At 42.8% G+C, this 16,266-nt stretch overlaps 2 protein-coding genes and 1 gene segment (V, D, J or C); 2 read left to right on the forward strand and 1 right to left on the reverse strand.

Annotated features, from left to right (window-relative positions):
• Positions 1–6,408, reverse strand: part of LOC135515815 (zinc finger protein 79-like) — a 16,958-nt gene extending 10,550 nt beyond the window's left edge. For both annotated transcript variants that reach the window (XM_064939572.1, XM_064939573.1), the window contains exon 1: positions 6,314–6,408. In XM_064939572.1, the coding sequence (XP_064795644.1) occupies positions 6,314–6,326 (13 nt within the window). In that variant the 5' untranslated portion in view covers positions 6,327–6,408. The remainder of the gene's footprint in view (positions 1–6,313) is intronic.
• A 327-nt stretch (positions 6,409–6,735) lies between these two features.
• Positions 6,736–11,968, forward strand: LOC135515817 (uncharacterized). Of its 2 annotated transcripts, XM_064939577.1 has the most exons (7): positions 6,736–8,207; positions 8,403–8,507; positions 8,657–8,713; positions 8,887–9,045; positions 9,234–9,390; positions 9,486–9,586; positions 9,829–11,968. In XM_064939577.1, the coding sequence occupies exons 1-7, from the start codon at positions 8,196–8,198 to the stop codon at positions 9,970–9,972; spliced, it is 735 nt and encodes a 244-aa protein (XP_064795649.1). In that variant the 5' UTR covers positions 6,736–8,195; the 3' UTR covers positions 9,973–11,968. The 2 variants fall into 2 exon arrangements, with proteins under 2 accessions (XP_064795649.1, XP_064795648.1); XM_064939576.1 differs by having other exon boundaries at positions 6,736–8,507.
• A 1,469-nt stretch (positions 11,969–13,437) lies between these two features.
• Positions 13,438–15,367, forward strand: LOC135515818 (Ig kappa-b4 chain C region-like). The segment is given in 2 exon segments: positions 13,438–13,649; positions 14,779–15,367. Coding segments are annotated over 2 exon segments (438 nt in total).
• Positions 15,368–16,266: the final 899 nt, after the last annotated feature.

Consider the following 16,266-nt stretch of genomic DNA (forward strand, 5'->3'; position numbering starts at 1 on the left):
CGAGCGCCATTCTCCTTGCGGAGATGGTGCTAAATTCATCATCACGGTCGGTCCCTGGGATTGGGCTGGCCAACACGATTCGTTTTGCTTGGAAGGAAAAGGAGTTGGAGCCTTTAGGACGAGAATCTTTTGGAAGGATTATATTGATGGGGATTCTAAAGCTGACGGTGAAGGACGTGTTTTGTTTCCAAGGCAACTCGTTGGAGGGAGCATACGACGTCGCGCTATATACAGAAGAAAAACACGATGATATCCTGAGAAGGGCAAGAGCAGTGGGAGGTGAGAGGCCGATGTGCCACTACGAAATATCAAGCCTGGCGAAGAATAACTTTAGGGTTGTAACTGTTAACATTTACAACCCTTACGTTAAGGATGAAGAGGTGAGGGCTTTTCTGGGGAGAGCATGGATAATGTTTCCTCAGCTAGGCACCTCAAAGATTCCCTTGGGTTTTGGAATGGGAGGAGAGGTTTCCAGGCCCTTCTCAGGGAGGACCCAAAGGGACATGGTGGCTACCTCCATCCTCCTGCTATGTTCTCCCTTGGGGCTGACAGGCGGACATTGTTTTATGCACGTCAGCCCCCATTTTGCAGGCGCTGTATGGCCTACGGACACATTTTTGCCTCGTGCAGCATGAGAAAATGCAGATCTTGTGGATCTGAGGATCACGAGGCGAGGGATTGTGACAAGCCTAAGACATGCCATGGGTGTGGCTCGTCAGCACACCTGTGGCGGGGGTGCCCGGCCCGTCAGAGGTCATATGCGTCTGCGGCTGGGGGGGAGCAGGGAGCGGGGATGGGGGAAGAAGAGGAGGGGAAGGAAACACGCCTCATGACAAGAATACAAGTCCAGAGGGGAAGGCCACAAGGAAGGAAGAGGAGCAAGAAGCGGCGGATGGAAGAGAGAAGGAAACGGAAGGCACGGGAGTAGGAGAACCAGGAAAAGCGGTGGAAGAAGGCAACCGAGTGGAGGAGCATGAGAGAGAAGAAAGCGAGGGAGGAGTGGTGGAGAAGAAGACGGTGGAAGAGCAAGTGGACTGGGGGGAAAGTGACATGGTGGAAGAGATGAGGGGTATGGTGGAGGAGCTGGCGGGGGGGTGGTATCTCTCCACTGCCGCCATCACCAAAGAAGAGAATGAAGAGGAGGGTGCGATTGGCCGACAGTGAGGGGGAGGGGATGGCCAAGAGAGTGATGGGGGTGGGAGAAACCTCTGGGTTGCTGCTGGTTTCCCAAGACTCTCAACTTCATTTGGGTGGGGACACACCTAACAAGACTCAGGACTGGGTACAGGAGGAGGTGGGGAGTGTTTTGTTTGGGGACTCAGCCTCCCCAATTTTTTTCCAAACCAGCTGCAACACTGGGGAGGGGGAGGATTGTGGGGGTAGACCCAGGGTGCAGGGCACCCCGAAGCCAAACACTATTCCTGCATCCTGGGATGGTGTGATGGAGGAAGAGGGGGGGATGTCGGGATTACGGATGGTGTTCTCACCGGTAGATATGGAGCAGGGGAGCATCGGGTGAGTCTCCTGTTTTTTTTTTCTGTCTGAGTTTAGAATTTGAGTGTATTACATGTTTTATTTTTTTCATGGAGTCTAATTTTACTTTTATTAGTTTAAATGTAAGGGGTTTAAGAAATATTGTTAAGAGGAGGGTGGTTTTTAGTTATTTGGAGGGTGTGGGTTTTGTTTTTTACAGGAGGTTCACCTGAGGGATGGAGGGGATGTTAGTAGATTTAAGAGGGAGTGGGACAAGGGGGAGTCGGTTTGGGGTGTAGGGGGGGTGCACTCATCGGGGGTAGGGATTTTGTGTGGGCACAGGGAGGTAAAAGTGGAGGATTCTTTTGTGGTAATGCAGGGGAGGGTTATAGGGGTGGATGTCACGATAAGGGATTGTAAATTTAGATTAGTGGTGGTGTATGGGCCACAGGTGGTGGCAGACAGGAAGGAGATGGTGGACTGTCTGACGCCCCTGTGTGTCACAAATAGGAAATTAGTGATAGGGGGGGATTTTAATACAGATTTAGGAAGAGGGGGGATAACAGTGCAGGCGCCATTGCTAGGCTAATGGCTTGCCATGGTCTGGTAGATGGTGGTATGCACACTACTCCGAAAATGGACGGTCCTACATGGCGTAACTCCAGGGGGGGGTTGAGCGGAGGCTCGATTATATTTTTGTACCCAGGTCTTTGGGACAGTTGTCGGGATGTGCTGGAGGAGCAGGCTTTTGTTGACGGGTTTTATGTTTTCTTTAGGAGGCTTGAGGGTCTCCGGTCCATGTGCGAGGGGGTGTTAGAGTGGTGGGAATTAGTTAAGGTGAGGATTAGGGCTTTTATAATAGGGTATTGCAAGAGGAAAAAAAGGGAGGAGAGGAGGGAGGTGGATCGTATCCAAAGGTTAATTGAACTCGAATACGAGGCAGGCAACCTCGGCGGGTCGTTTGACTGGGAGAGATCCTCAACCCTAAAGTCGCAGCTCAGGGAGTTGCAGGAGCGGAAGGCTCGAGCTTTCCTGGAGCGTGCGCATAGCGGCTTTCTAGAACATAATGAGACTTGTTCTGCTATGTTCTTTAAGTTGGTTAGGGCAAGACAGAGTAGGAAGGTAATGCATGGTGTTAGGGAAGAAAATGGTAGTATAGTTAGAGAACCAGAGGATATGGTCAGGGTGACAACTGATCATTTCCAAGGTTTATTTAAGGAAAGGGAAATAGATGTAGAGCAGGGAAATGTGTTTTTAGAACACTTGTCCAGGCGGTTGCCGGAGGACATTAGAGAAGTGATGGAGGCCCAGATTTCACTAGAAGAGGTTGAGAGCGCTCTTATGAGGATGGGAAAAGGGAAGGTGCCTGGGATGGATGGGCTGCCGGCTGAGTTTTATCTCAAGTTTTGGGGTATACTTGGACCAGTGGTCCTCGAAGTCTTGAAGGCCATCCTTGAGACGGGGGTCCCGGGGGGATCAATGGCTGTTGGTGTGCTGTCACTTTTATATAAGAAGGGGGAAGTAACTGACCTTGGCAACTGGCGGCCATTGACCATGCTGTGTGTAGATTACAAGCTACTTGCAAAGGTTTTAGCAGACCGGTTGCGCACAGCCCTTCCCTACGTCGTTCATGAGGATCAGACGTGCGGGGTAGAGGGCAGCTCTATTAGATGGAACCTACAGTTAATCAGGGACTCCATCGCTTTGGTTGAAGATAGAGAACTGCCTTTTATGGTAGCAGCGCTAGATCAGACGAAAGCCTTTGATCGCGTGAATAGATCCTTTTTATTCAGAGTGTTAGGTCGATTAAGATTTGGGGAGAAGTTTATAGGATGGATTCGTACATTATATGTCGGAGCGGGGTGCCGAGTTAGTGTAAATAGTCACTTGGGTGACGTTTTTGACCTCTGGGGTCAGGCAGGGGTGCCCACTCTCGGCTCTCCTCTTCGTTCTGTACATGGAGCCTCTGGGGGCTGCCATTAGGGCAGACACATGGGTGGAAGGTCTGCTGATCCCTGGAAGTGGTGGACTGCGTGTTAAGATGACGCAGTACGCCGACGACACTTCCTTGTTGTTGTGCAAGGACTCGTGCCTGACAAGGTCCCTTGCCATCTTTGGGGATTTCACTCGAGCGTCGGGAGCAGTTCTGAACCATGCAAAGTCTTCCGTCAAGTTTTTCGGAAGATGGCGCGGTAGAACGGATGTGCCTGGGGGGGTTATCTCTCTGTGAGGGGGCCCTGAGGATTCTCGGGGTCCATTTTGAGACCTCCAGCTCAGCGACGCTAAACTGGAACATGCATATCGCAGTGGTACAGAGGAAGCTAGCAATGTGGAAAGCTAGGTATTTGTCTTTTATGGGCAAAGTCCTGGTCCTAAAGGTGGATGTGTTGCCGTCGCTTTTGTATTTGGCATACATCTACCCATTGCCGGCTTGTCTGAGAAGGCCTCTAGTGAAGCTTGTGTTTCAGGTTATGTGGAGTGGCAGGTATGAGTGGGTCGCCAGGGCACGCATGATTTGTCCCATCAGGGAGGGAGGTAGGGGGGTACCACATTTCCCCCTCAAGCTGGACACAATTTTTGTTTCTTTCTTGTTAACGGAGCTTGCTCAGCCAGTGATACACCCGTCCGGTTACCTTCTGCGGGTATTTTTCTCGTATCAGGCGAGAAGCATAATGGTGTGGTCTAACACGGGTCCTCGGGCGGAACAGCTGCCGTGGCACTTTGGTCATGCGGCCAAGTGGCTGCGTGCGCACCCAGAGGTTGAAGTTGCCCGAGTAGGTTTAGATCATAGGCACCAGTACGATGAGGTCAGTAAGGCAGAGAGTCCTGCGCCTGTAGTAGGCATCTCGGAAGTGGTCTGGGAGGGAGTGCAGGTGAGGGGTCTGGACAACAGGCTCAAGGACCTGAATTGGTTGAGCCTTCATAAGTGTTTGCCGGTACGTTCCATCTTGTACCAGTATAGTTTAGTGCAATCCCCCACCTGTCCAAGATCCTCTTGTGGCAGGGAGGAGACTGTGCGCCATGTCTTTTGGGACTGTGCCTTTGCTGGAGTAGTATGGGCTAGGGCACGGGTGTTGTTAGGTTTGGTAAAGGGGGATTTTGTATTGACGTGGGCCAGGTTAGAGAGGGGTGTAGGGAGAGCGAGAGGGACGGATAGGGACAGGTTTCTGCTCTGGCTTCTCATGAGTCTCTTTAAACGGGGGCTGTGGGAAGCAAGGCTGAACATGGAGAAGACAGGGAGAGATTGGGGGGTGGAAGGGATAGTGAGGAGAGTGGAAGGAGATTTGAGGGGGAGGATGAAGAGGGAGGAGAGGAAGTGGGGGCAGCATGCTGCTCGGGAGAGGTGGAAGGGGGGTTTAGGGCTGGGTGTCATTTAGATTTGTAAGAGGATAGATTAGGGACAGGGAGATAGGGGAAGATATTTTGTTGGGTGACGGGGAGGGAAGATGCTCCCCTGAGATTTTGTTTGGGGTTTATGTTAAGTTTAGTTTAATTAAAAATACCATTATTTGAGTATGTATGTAAATTATGAGTTGTAAAGAATGAATGGTATTGATGATAATAAATTATTTTTTATAAAAAAAAAAAAACAGGCTGTATAGGTTTTCACGTTCCGTTTGTTGTTTTGTATTTTTCATGTCTCGTTCATTTTTTCATTAAAGAACATGAGTAACCACCACGCTGCATTTTGGTTCGCTCCTCCGTTACAACATCATTTTCTGTTTAAAGGCACAGTCAACTTAGTGTATGTTAACTTATGACCCACTGGAATTGTGATACAGTGAATATAAGTGAAATAATCTGTCCGTAAACAATTGTTGGAAAAATGGCTTGTGTCATGCACAAAGTAGATGTCCTAACCGACTTGCCAAAACTATAGTTTGTTAACAAGAAATGTGTGGAGTGGTTGAAAAACTAGTTTTAATGTCTCCAACCTAAGTGCATGTAAACTTCTGACTTCAACTGTATATATATATATATATATACATACACCTATACACTTTTTTATGTACCTTTATTGTTCCCCGCAAACCCTACCACCCCTCGGCCCAATAGGAGTAAACTAATAAACAATATCACCTAGGCTTCTATCTTTAATTTATACATACTTTACACATTTTACAGACACAATCTATTTTACAATAGTTAAATTTGGTTTGTTTTTTGTTCTGGCCTTCCTCTATTTCTGATGTCTATCCAGTTTCTATTTGTATCTGTGCTGTTTCACAACAGTTCTGAACCTATGTACATTTCACAGACCACGAATGTTTTACATTTGTTATCTTGCTGTTATTAGTCCCCACCATTCAGCTCCATTCAACCCCTCCCATCTATCTCTTAACGCCATCCATTCTGGATTTCTATTAGCCATATATTTCTGAACTGTGCTGTGATGCTTCACAAAAGTGCTGAACCTTTCTATTCTCATAGTTTCTACAGATTGTAAATGAAAGATAAACATTTTTGCTAAAATAATTATTATATTATTGATCAATTGACTGTGATTTTTCAAATCACCAGTATTGCTATCTGTAGCGTTAATTCTAGGTAAATGTTGAAGTTCTTCAGCCATTTCTGGACGTGTGACCAAAAACGACCTAAATATGGACAGTACCAAAATAAAGGATCTAATGACTCTGCCTCCTCACAGCAAAATCTGCAGAGCTGGGAAGATTGTTCTTACTAAACAAGATTTTCTTTCTAAACAACACTAACTGTGCTCCCGTCTCTTGCCTGGTAATTTTCTTGACAGCACAAATATTACACCTAAATGTGCATAAATACACACTCACACTGGCATATTAACTGATATTATATTCAGATTGGGCCTTGAGCTTACCTGTATTTGTCATGATAATCCTTGTCACGATAAATATTAATATTGTATTTCAACACAACATTTGTGAAAGTCCCCAGTAGGCAGATTTAGATCACTTCCTCTACAGCTGAGGGAGGTTTTTGTACAGCTCTGTATCACTGTGTGATCGGAGCAGCTTCATGCTGCTGACAGTAGTAATCTCCTGCATCTTCAGCTTGAACTCCACTGATGGTCAGGGTGAACTCAATATCATATCCAGTGCCTTGATATCGACCAGATGTTAAACCTGTGTTAAAGTCGATGATGAATTTAGGAGCTTCTCCAGGTTTTTGATGGTACCAGGCTAAGTCATCGTCAATGGCACTACTGGCTTTACAGCTGATCGTGGCAGACTCTCCAGACTGGACCATGACAACTGCAGGAGTCTGGGTCAATAGAATGTCCCCAGCACAGCCTGGAAGAGATAAACAAATATGAATTTGCAGTCATTGATTTAGATTTAACCTGTTTCAGTTCAAATATGAATATTAGAATAAAGACTTTCTGTTCAAATTAGGATAATAATATTAAAATAGAATGCTTTAAGGTCAATTACTGAAGTAATTCCTAACTTACCATTTGTGTAAAATGCAAGGACCAAGATAGTTATGGAGATAAAAGTCATTTTTGTCTTATGTTGTGTGGCTTCTATAAAGCACACGTTTAACTCACAGGACTTTAAACACTTTAAGAACACTGAAGCATGTGCTACCAATGCAAATTGTCTTCATATGCAAATGGGCAACAGTCTGGTGATACAGGACACCTGTGATATGAACGCGATTGACAACTCATCAGTGAGATGACCAGAATTTTTGTGTGGTTTATTTATTCATAAAAAAAGCAGTATCAATACTGTCCCATATTGTAAGACAGACACTAATATAAAAACATTGTCTAGATATATTTTTGTTCACTTTAGTTACAGTATCTTCCTTCCCTTGTAAATACATCTGGCACCTTGTTTTTCTTGTTCTCCATGCGTTTCGTACCATCTCCCCTATTGGCTCCTAACGTCCGACACAGACAAAATGTACTTTGTTAAGTAACCTTGTGTGTGCCTGATCAAAACCTTACAACGAGTAACAAGTGAGTGATTTGTCACATGAGTTGTACGTTCATCCTCCTCCGTGATGTCTGACTCATATATGCTACCAACCACTCTGTGCACTCTCACCGAGCAACTTTTGTTGTCACAAGATCTCACAGACACTCTCCCTCGCTTACACACACACACACACACACACACACACCCACCCACACACACATCCACGCGCACACACACACACACTATGTGACTGAGTGTCTGACTGAGTGACAGTGGACTGGTCACACAATGCTGTCCTTGTGCCGTAAACAAAAGGTCAGATGAATCAAAGCATATGAATCACAGACTGTCTCTCCTCTCAGGCTCTCAGACATACTTCTAATCCATATCACAGCCAAATATCCTCCTCATATCCTTGGATACTACACTGGATATTGATTCACAATCTATTTGATAACATTTATGATAAATATTTAGCTGGAAATGTTAGGGAATCAGCACAGAGACGTTTTTGTGAGATGGTGCTTGGTACTTGAAGAGGCTCAGGGCAGGTTATGAACGGAAACGGGACTACAACTCTTTAAAAAAAAGTGATTCCCCCATTTAGATAGACCACAAATATCAAACAAGTAAGAGTTTATAAAATGTGTGTGTGCGTGCGGGTGAGTGACAGAGAGTAGTGCCTGTAGGCGGCCCTTGCGACACTAGTCAGCCGGACCCTGGTCTATAGTATTTACATGTCATCATGACAAGTCCTCTGCCTGAAGAAAGAAACATTGGATTTCAAGTCTTCCTCATTAACTTCTCAAGTTCCATATGAAGAGCAAAGTGAGTAGAAATCCACATTTTTATGTATTATCAGATTTTCCTGAATATTTTGTGATTTTTGTTTTTAGAACGTTTCTAGAATTAACTTGAGGGTTGATGAGAAAGTGAAGTCATATACAGATTCAGAAAAGAAAGCCATGTACGGAGGGTCTGGGAAAGGAAAGTCTTCCCTTTCTGATGTTCTTCCTCTGTCAGATTCGGACGACCACGTGTGTCCTATTTCTGTTCACAAGTCTTGGAGTATGCTCAGGAGGATTTGGGAATCCTGTCACAGATGACGTGAGCAGGCTGATGTTATTGGTAAGAACTTCTACATACTCTAACCTGAACTCTACTATGCAAAACTAGTCTGGTGATTATTTAGAGTTTATTTCATCCTAAAAACAACTTTAAATCTCTTCTTTTGATACAGAAAAATGGGCCAAATAATACAAATTTATTTTTTTCAGAAACACAATATTCCAAAGGATTATAACATTTCTATGCATTATATTCCCAAAGAGAGGGTGAGTAGAATTTCTCAAAAACAAAACATCATGCAGAAACTTTTAGAAGGAGAGAAGTTGGGTGGTCTTAAACTTTGGCAGCATTTTTGTAGAGGAACATTTTTGTTTTATTTACAATCTGTAGATTGGAATCATATGTAACCTAGTCGGTTTTCTCCCTTTTCTTACTCCAGAGTGGTGTGTGCTGGGTTCTACTGAATATCTATCCACTGGAACAAAGCCTCAGGGAACTGGCCCGGGTGTTTGGTGCCATTTCTTCCAACAAAGATAATATTGAGATCTTCATCACCATGCTGCAAAATCTACGCTTCAAATTTGATCATGAGGAGCTGGTAATGCCTGTTAGTTCTGCCAAATGTAGATCCAGTTACTGTAGACCCAGTTACTGTAGACCCAGTTACTGTAGACCCAGTTACTTTAGACCCAGTTACTGTAGACCCAGTTACTGTAGACCCAGTTTATTGACCGTATTAAGTGGTGCAACCATCCTGATGTTTACTTTGTTTGTCTGTACTTCCAGGAGGCAACAATGCAAGTCTTTAAATGCCACTATAGGGCGGTCAAATGGCCATCTGGGCAGTATTTCGACTATATCAGAGACATTTTGAATTCTGCAGCTCAGGGAGAAGGAGGATTCCGCTGTGTGCCTCCACCCTGCCCTGCCCCTACTACACCAGGTAAGAAACACGCCCCAACACACAGTGTCGATTCAGCCCCAACATACAGCATTCACAAGTCTCTTCCTCACAGAGCATGTTGTTGTCTCTCTCAGGAAGTGAAGCACAGGATCATGAACAGACTCGGTCAAGGGGGAGTCTGCTGTCCCTGCTTCCGATCCCAGTCACAGCCTGCGTGTTCCTCATTGTGTGGGCGGTAAGTTAACAATGTGAATGGCTTGCTCAGGCTGTATGACAGAGACTGGCCAAGAAGACCTACAGGGTGTGCAGACTCTTGTTCCAGCCCAGCACTACTACTACACACCTAAATCAACATTTCAACTTATCATCAAATGTGTTAGTACTTGGCCAGAACAAAAGCCTGCACACTGGCTCTCCAGGACTGAAGAGCACTGGTGTATGGTATTGAATGATTCAACGTGATATTCTGTTCCATAGATTAAATCTAGAAGAGGAGGCTCCCCAGAGAGTAACCTTGAGAGAGGCCATAGAAGGCTGTCCACTGATGTGGAACGGACCATAACCATCCCTATTCCACCAGTCACCAGTCCAACTGACACACCAATAATGGGGGAAGCCTGATCACCACTGAGGGAGCAGAAGAAGCCAACATCAAGCACTGCATAGAGATCAGAAAGCTCCCCGTCTGGACTAGTGTCACTCTGGACTGGTGTCACTCTGGACTGGTGTCACTCTGGACTGGTGTCACTCTGGACTGTTGTCACTCTGGACTGGTATCTCTGATTCTTCTTGGGTGATATCCCTGAGAGAACAGAGCTGAAATCTCTTATTTGGTATCTTTGACATATCGGAGTTGATATCTCTATAATATATGGGCTGATATAGGGTCTCACTTAAACAAGGGACAACGGCAATAAGACATTAATCAACCGCTTACTAGAACTATATAATTTGGACTGTCATATATTTTGACACAACACCATGTATCGCAGGTTCCTACCTTGTCTATGTCTGTCTAATCAGAGATTTTGACATTACACAACATCAGAGACATTCTCTACTGAGACTGGACTTTGTTGTTGCCTAAATATCTATTGCTGCTGTGTGGCCACAGAGTGTGTGCTGACACTTTTTTTGTCTCACCCCCTCTTTGAGTCACATCATCAGTGTGTGTGACCACAGTATGACAGTTTAACTGCCCGCTGTGTGTGTGTGTGTGTGTGAGTAAGCTACCCTGCTCTGGATGATCTCAGTGAGGGCCATAAGAGGGGCTTGTTCTCGTCACAAAAGAAAAGAGCCGTAGGCTGAAGGAAATACCAGTTCCATGCTAACCGACAGAGACAGATCCTTATGAATCAAAAACCGTTTGATCCTCAATCCCCAGACAGCAGGAAACCATGTTTCTCTGCCATCTCCTCTCATGTTGCACTCTCACACGCATTATGAAGCCTTACCACTGGGCACAGACGTCAATTCAACGTCTTTTCCAAGTTGGTTCAACTTAATTTTATTGAAACGATGTGGAAACAACATTGATTCCATCAGTGTGTGCCCAGTGGGATAGTACTGACTGATTTCAAGCATAAGTTATGGCTGATTTTTAACTCCCCTCTAGTGGTCAGATACAATAACTATACTTGGTTCCCTCAGCACCTGCAGTAGGTCCCAGCTGTAGCAAGACAGTCACTGTGCAGTCTGACTGAGGGAGGTTTTTGTACAGATCTGTATCACTGTGGAACACCTAGACACTTTATGTAGATAGTGTAGTGTAGTGTAGTGTAGGTAGTGTAGTGTAGATAAAGTGTGTATGTAGATAGTGTGTGTATGTAGATAGTGTATGTTGTAGATTGTGTATGTAGTGTATGTACTGTAGTGTAGATAGTGTATGTGGTATAAATTATGTAGATAGTGTATGTAGTGTAGTTTAGACAGTGTATGTAGTGTAAATTATGTAGATAGTTTATAGTTTATACAGTGTAGATGGTGTATGTAGTAGTGTAGTGTAGATAGTTTATGTAGATACTGCATGTAGACAGTGTAGGTCGTGTAGTGTAGATAGTGTATGTAGTGTATTTAGTGTATGTAGCTAGTGTGTGTAATGTAGATAGATAGTGTATGTAGACAGTGTATGTAGATAGTGTAGATAGTGTATGTAGATTGTGTAGGTTGTGTATGTAGTGTAGATCATGTGTGTAGTGTAGGTAGTGTAGTGTAGATAGTGTATGTAGATAGTGTATGTAGTGTAGTGTTGATCGTGTATATAGACAGTGTAGATAGTGTATGTAGTGTAGATAGTATATGTAGTCTATGTAGTGTAGGTCGTGTAGTGTAGATAGTGTATTTAGATCATGTAGGTAGTGTATGTAGTGTAAATTATGTAGATAGTGTAGGTATGTCGTGCAGCTAGTGTATGTAGATAATCTATGTAGATAGTGTAGATAGTGTATGTAGTGTACATTATGTAGATAGTTTATATAGTGTATGTAGTAGTGTAGTGTAGATACTGTATGTAGTGTACATGTGTCTCATGTTTTAGTCCAGCGTCATTCACAGTCTCATTCACAGATCTAGCAGTTAGTAATCTGCTCATGAAAAAAAGTTTATATAATGCCAGAAGATTGCATCAATTTAAATCAGACATTTGGTTAAAGGTCCATATGAGGACTTATTTTGGGGCTGAAGTGATTGTAACTTTGAAGTAATGTTGAGGTCATAACATATTTTGTTTTAATCCTATGGATCTTGCTTTGCATATGGACAGGTATTGTGTTTCAAAACATCAAGTAACTTTAATTTACACTTTCAGGCCATGACAAATATAACAAGTCATAACCATGATGATGATGATGATGGTCATGTGATCTGAATGATTGCTTTGTAACCATATTGTATCACATCACAGTTGACCTCCTCTAGTGACCAGTGTTCTATGTCACTGTCTCTTCCCCCTCAGACACTGCAATCTGACCGAGGGAGATTTTTGTATGGCTCTTTATCACTTTGTGAACATATTACCACTGTGCCAAACTCTGACAGCAGTGATCTCCTGCATCTTCAGCCTGGACTCCACTGATGGTTAAAGTGAAGTCACTATGAGATCCACTGCCGCTGAATCTAGATGGGGTCCCAGACTGAAGTGTTGTAGCATAGTAAATAAGGAGTTTAGGAGGTCCTCCAGGCAAGACGGTGAGAAGAGGTCCCTGCATTATACACATTACTGCTGTTTACAGGTCAGATAGACTGTCTGTCCTGGGAGAACAGCTTTCACTGCAGGAGTCACAGTGTACTGTCCTCTGGATTCTGAAAAACTGAATAAAAACATTTCTATGAATGAAATATTACATATAGTAATGAATAGTTCTGAATATAAATATGATTATTGATATACATTACTGTGGTGTAGATTTAATTAATTTTCAACAATAAAGTCAGCAGCAAGCAAGTGTCCAGATGAAGATGGTGATAAAAGTCATGGTTGTTGTGTGTTCTGTTGTCATGAAGGACAGCTCTCAGTCATGAAGTGTTAAACTCACAGGGCGGTAAACACTCAGAGCTGGGGGAGATGCATTATTCAAATGAATGTTTTAAGTCTATTTCCGTTTCCAGGAAGGCCCACATCTTTAGAATGTATTTTATCCTGCATGTGCTCATTTTTATAACATCAAACAGCAACTCTTTAACCATATCACTAATGTATGACGTTTGTTAGGCACACCAACATTATATCGTTATTCTGATGATGATCAGATATAATGGACTGGCTGTTCACTCATGCTTGGTCTCTGATGTAAGTTCCTCTAATCAGTTAGTGAACACTTCTCTAAACTAAAGCTGGTAGGATTCCTCTGGTAGTGTTGTCTGTCCTCTGTGACTTTACCACCACTGTTAAATCTGAGATCAACATGTTTAATAAAGGAATATACAACATGGATCACTATCACTACTGCTGCTGCTGTTGTCTTTCATATGGACAATATGGAGGAATACTAGCAACACTGATCTAATGCTGGACTGTGCTTCCAGACTAGGAGAACACTTGATACACAGAGGAAGGAAAAATACTACTATCTGAATTTAAGACACAATTCATATTTGTATTATCTAGAAACAGCTAATATGAAGTGTTTGTTCTACCTGGAAGATGGTAAAGTGTATTTGTGTTTTAGTGTGATTCTGTATGAGTGATCTTCACTGTAACAGCTGCAGCAACACAACACAGAGAGGTTTTTGTACCAGCAGTAATAGGATTGTATCACTGTGGTACACTTTTGGTAGCGGCACCAGACTAGATGTTGGAAGTAAGTAAACACCAAATTAACCGTTTTATACACCTTTTGATGTTGTGAGTCAATTTCTCTATCAATTTAGCCTTTATACTGAGGATATGTTTTCATTAAAAAAAATTGTGATAAGAGTGATTAGTCTACATTTTACATTAGTTGTATGAATAAACATACGTCACCAATTAGGAAATGTACATGAAAAAGTAGGTTTTGCTAAATGTTATGAAAAACAAAACAAAAAACAACTTATTTAAAATTAAGAAGATAAAATAGTATATGGCAAGTATTCATACCATAGTGGAGTTAATGATTTGAACCACAGACGACAGAAATTCAGCTTGTCCAATAGTCAGGAGGTTTTTGTACCAGCAGTAATAGGGGTTGTATCACTGTGGTTGACCTTTGGTAGCGCCACCAGACTAGATGTTGGAAGTAAGTAACAATCTCGCTTGATATTTCTTTCTGATTACACTTATAAAGTATGTTAATCTTAAATTATGTCTCTATACAAATATAGAGATTTTAGAAGAAAAAAATGATCTATACATTTTGCTTTGACGGAGTCTTCTTTCAACAGTTTATTGAATCAAAATGTTAAATTGTAGGTGTTTATTTACATGTCTGTTTTGTATGATTGCAGAATATAACTCTTAATTCTGGTAAAATAACTATTTAATAGTATTGGATATAGTAGTCATTATTGTTGCATTGAGTTCATGGTAGCCTTCACTTTTAGTGTGAATACGAACGGTCTCAGTTATGTTTGTAACATACTTCATGATCTAAAATGCTTGATATTTTATAAAAACTAATTTATGCTCTAATTCTGCAAATACTATAAATATGAGTAGGCTATTTTGATCAGATCCATTCCTAAACAATATCTGTATAACATGTATAACTGACACCATATGACTAGCAACTCTAGTTATTTTACCACTTTATACTTGTTTGGTTCATCAATCTGCTTTGTATCATATTACTTTAGTGTTTTCTCCACATCTTTCAAACAATCTAACTTTATATTCACATTTAGAAGGTATTTCCAATTCACTTTATTTTGATGTGTACTTTGCTGAAGAGAATCTCTTAGTGTAGCTGTACTTGATGTAGTTACTTAGTTGATGTGTTCTGTTTGTTCCAGGTAACAGTGCCCCCACCCTCACCGTCCTGCCCCCCTCTAGTGAGGAGCTGTCCAGTACAACAACAGCCACACTGATGTGTCTGGCCAACAAGGGCTTCCCCTCAGACTGGACCATTAGATGGAAAGTGGACGGGACCAGCCAGAAGCAGGAGACCAGTCCCGGGGTCCTGGAGAAGGATGGTCTGTACAGCTGGAGCAGCACCCTGACCCTCACTGCCCAGGAGTGGACCAAGGCAGGAGAGGTGACCTGTGAAGCCCACCAGAGCTCCCAGCCTACAGTCACCAAGACCCTGAAGAGGGCTGACTGTTCTGGGTAGGACCCACCAGTCACACACCCCTGTGGAGAGAGGACGCTGGTTCCTCGGCTTTGACTCTGTTCTGAGATCAGATGTTCTCTGTCTTATTGATCACTGACATGTAGACTAACAGAGGGCTTTGCTTGAGTCATTGTGTCAATCCTCTCTGTAGACTGAGATTGTATCAGTGTTAGATTTGATGTGTTCTGTTTTATTACTTTTAGATACTGTAGGAATGATTGCTTTGATGCTTTGATTAATAGACAAAAATAAAGACTTCTCGTTGGAACAAAGCTTTTTGTTGTCAGTAATTTGATTTTAGTCTTAAAAGTTGAATGAAATAGAAATAGATTCATAAAACGTATCAGACCTAAATGTCACTGCTTAGTTATTTAAGTTCTCACTTGAAACAAGATCGTCATCAAACTGTAGTTCACAGCAACACAAGATGCTACGATGTTTACAGATGAACAGAAGAACTATCCACTTGTAGGAGATTGTACGCTTTATTAATATTTCCGAAATGTTTTTGACCTGCTTGACTTCTAGACTTATAAAGACAGTAATCTAAAATGTTATCGAGATCTTGGACTCTCACCAATGTAATCATACCGGCATTTAGCCCACCTGGGGACAGAATGAGCATCTGGTGACAGTGCTGCTCTATTCTAGGACAAGCAGAACCACCCAGCCCTGTCTACGTACATTTCAGTTTCAATCCCACAGTTCCCAGTCTAGTTTCATTTTCACTGCCTGGACTGGGCCAGATGTGAGTGGGTGGACTCATTTTACTGTAACCTCTATGGTGGATTCAAGGAGGGAGACATTCTTACAATGAATAAAGCACCATTTAATAGATGACAAATAAGATGGGTATTACTAAAGATAGACATTGACCGTTACTGACATGTGTCTAATGTCTGAGCTCCACATCTTTTTGCTTTCATACAGGGGAAGTAGGGGCAAATGTTTTGACTCTTGTAACTCGGTGGGGTTACTTTTTTTGTTTACACTTTGGTGTCATGACAATGTAGTAATAATCATCTGTAATTTAATCAGGATGATGATGACGGCAGAGAACATTTTATCTGAATGATCGATTTCTAATCATATTGTCACATGCCAGAGTTGATCTCCTCTACCAATCAGTGTTCCATGTCAACATCTCTGCCAACTCAGCACCTGCAGTAGG

The sequence above is a fragment of the Oncorhynchus masou genome, chromosome 27 (genome assembly GCF_036934945.1).
Source record: "Oncorhynchus masou masou isolate Uvic2021 chromosome 27, UVic_Omas_1.1, whole genome shotgun sequence".
NCBI classification, from domain to species: domain Eukaryota; kingdom Metazoa; phylum Chordata; class Actinopteri; order Salmoniformes; family Salmonidae; genus Oncorhynchus; species Oncorhynchus masou.

What these genes read in the sequence shown, in the direction of transcription:
- LOC135515817 (XM_064939576.1), top strand. Translation starts at nt 8,385, where the DNA reads ATGTTCTTCCTCTGTCAGATTCGGACGACCACGTGTGTCCTATTTCTG. An exon ending in AATTTGATCATGAGGAGCTG is followed by an intron (nt 9,046 to 9,233) that starts GTAATGCCTGTT and finishes CTGTACTTCCAG; the next exon opens with GAGGCAACAATGCAAGTCTT. An exon ending in CCCTGCCCCTACTACACCAG is followed by an intron (nt 9,391 to 9,485) that starts GTAAGAAACACG and finishes TGTCTCTCTCAG; the next exon opens with GAAGTGAAGCACAGGATCAT.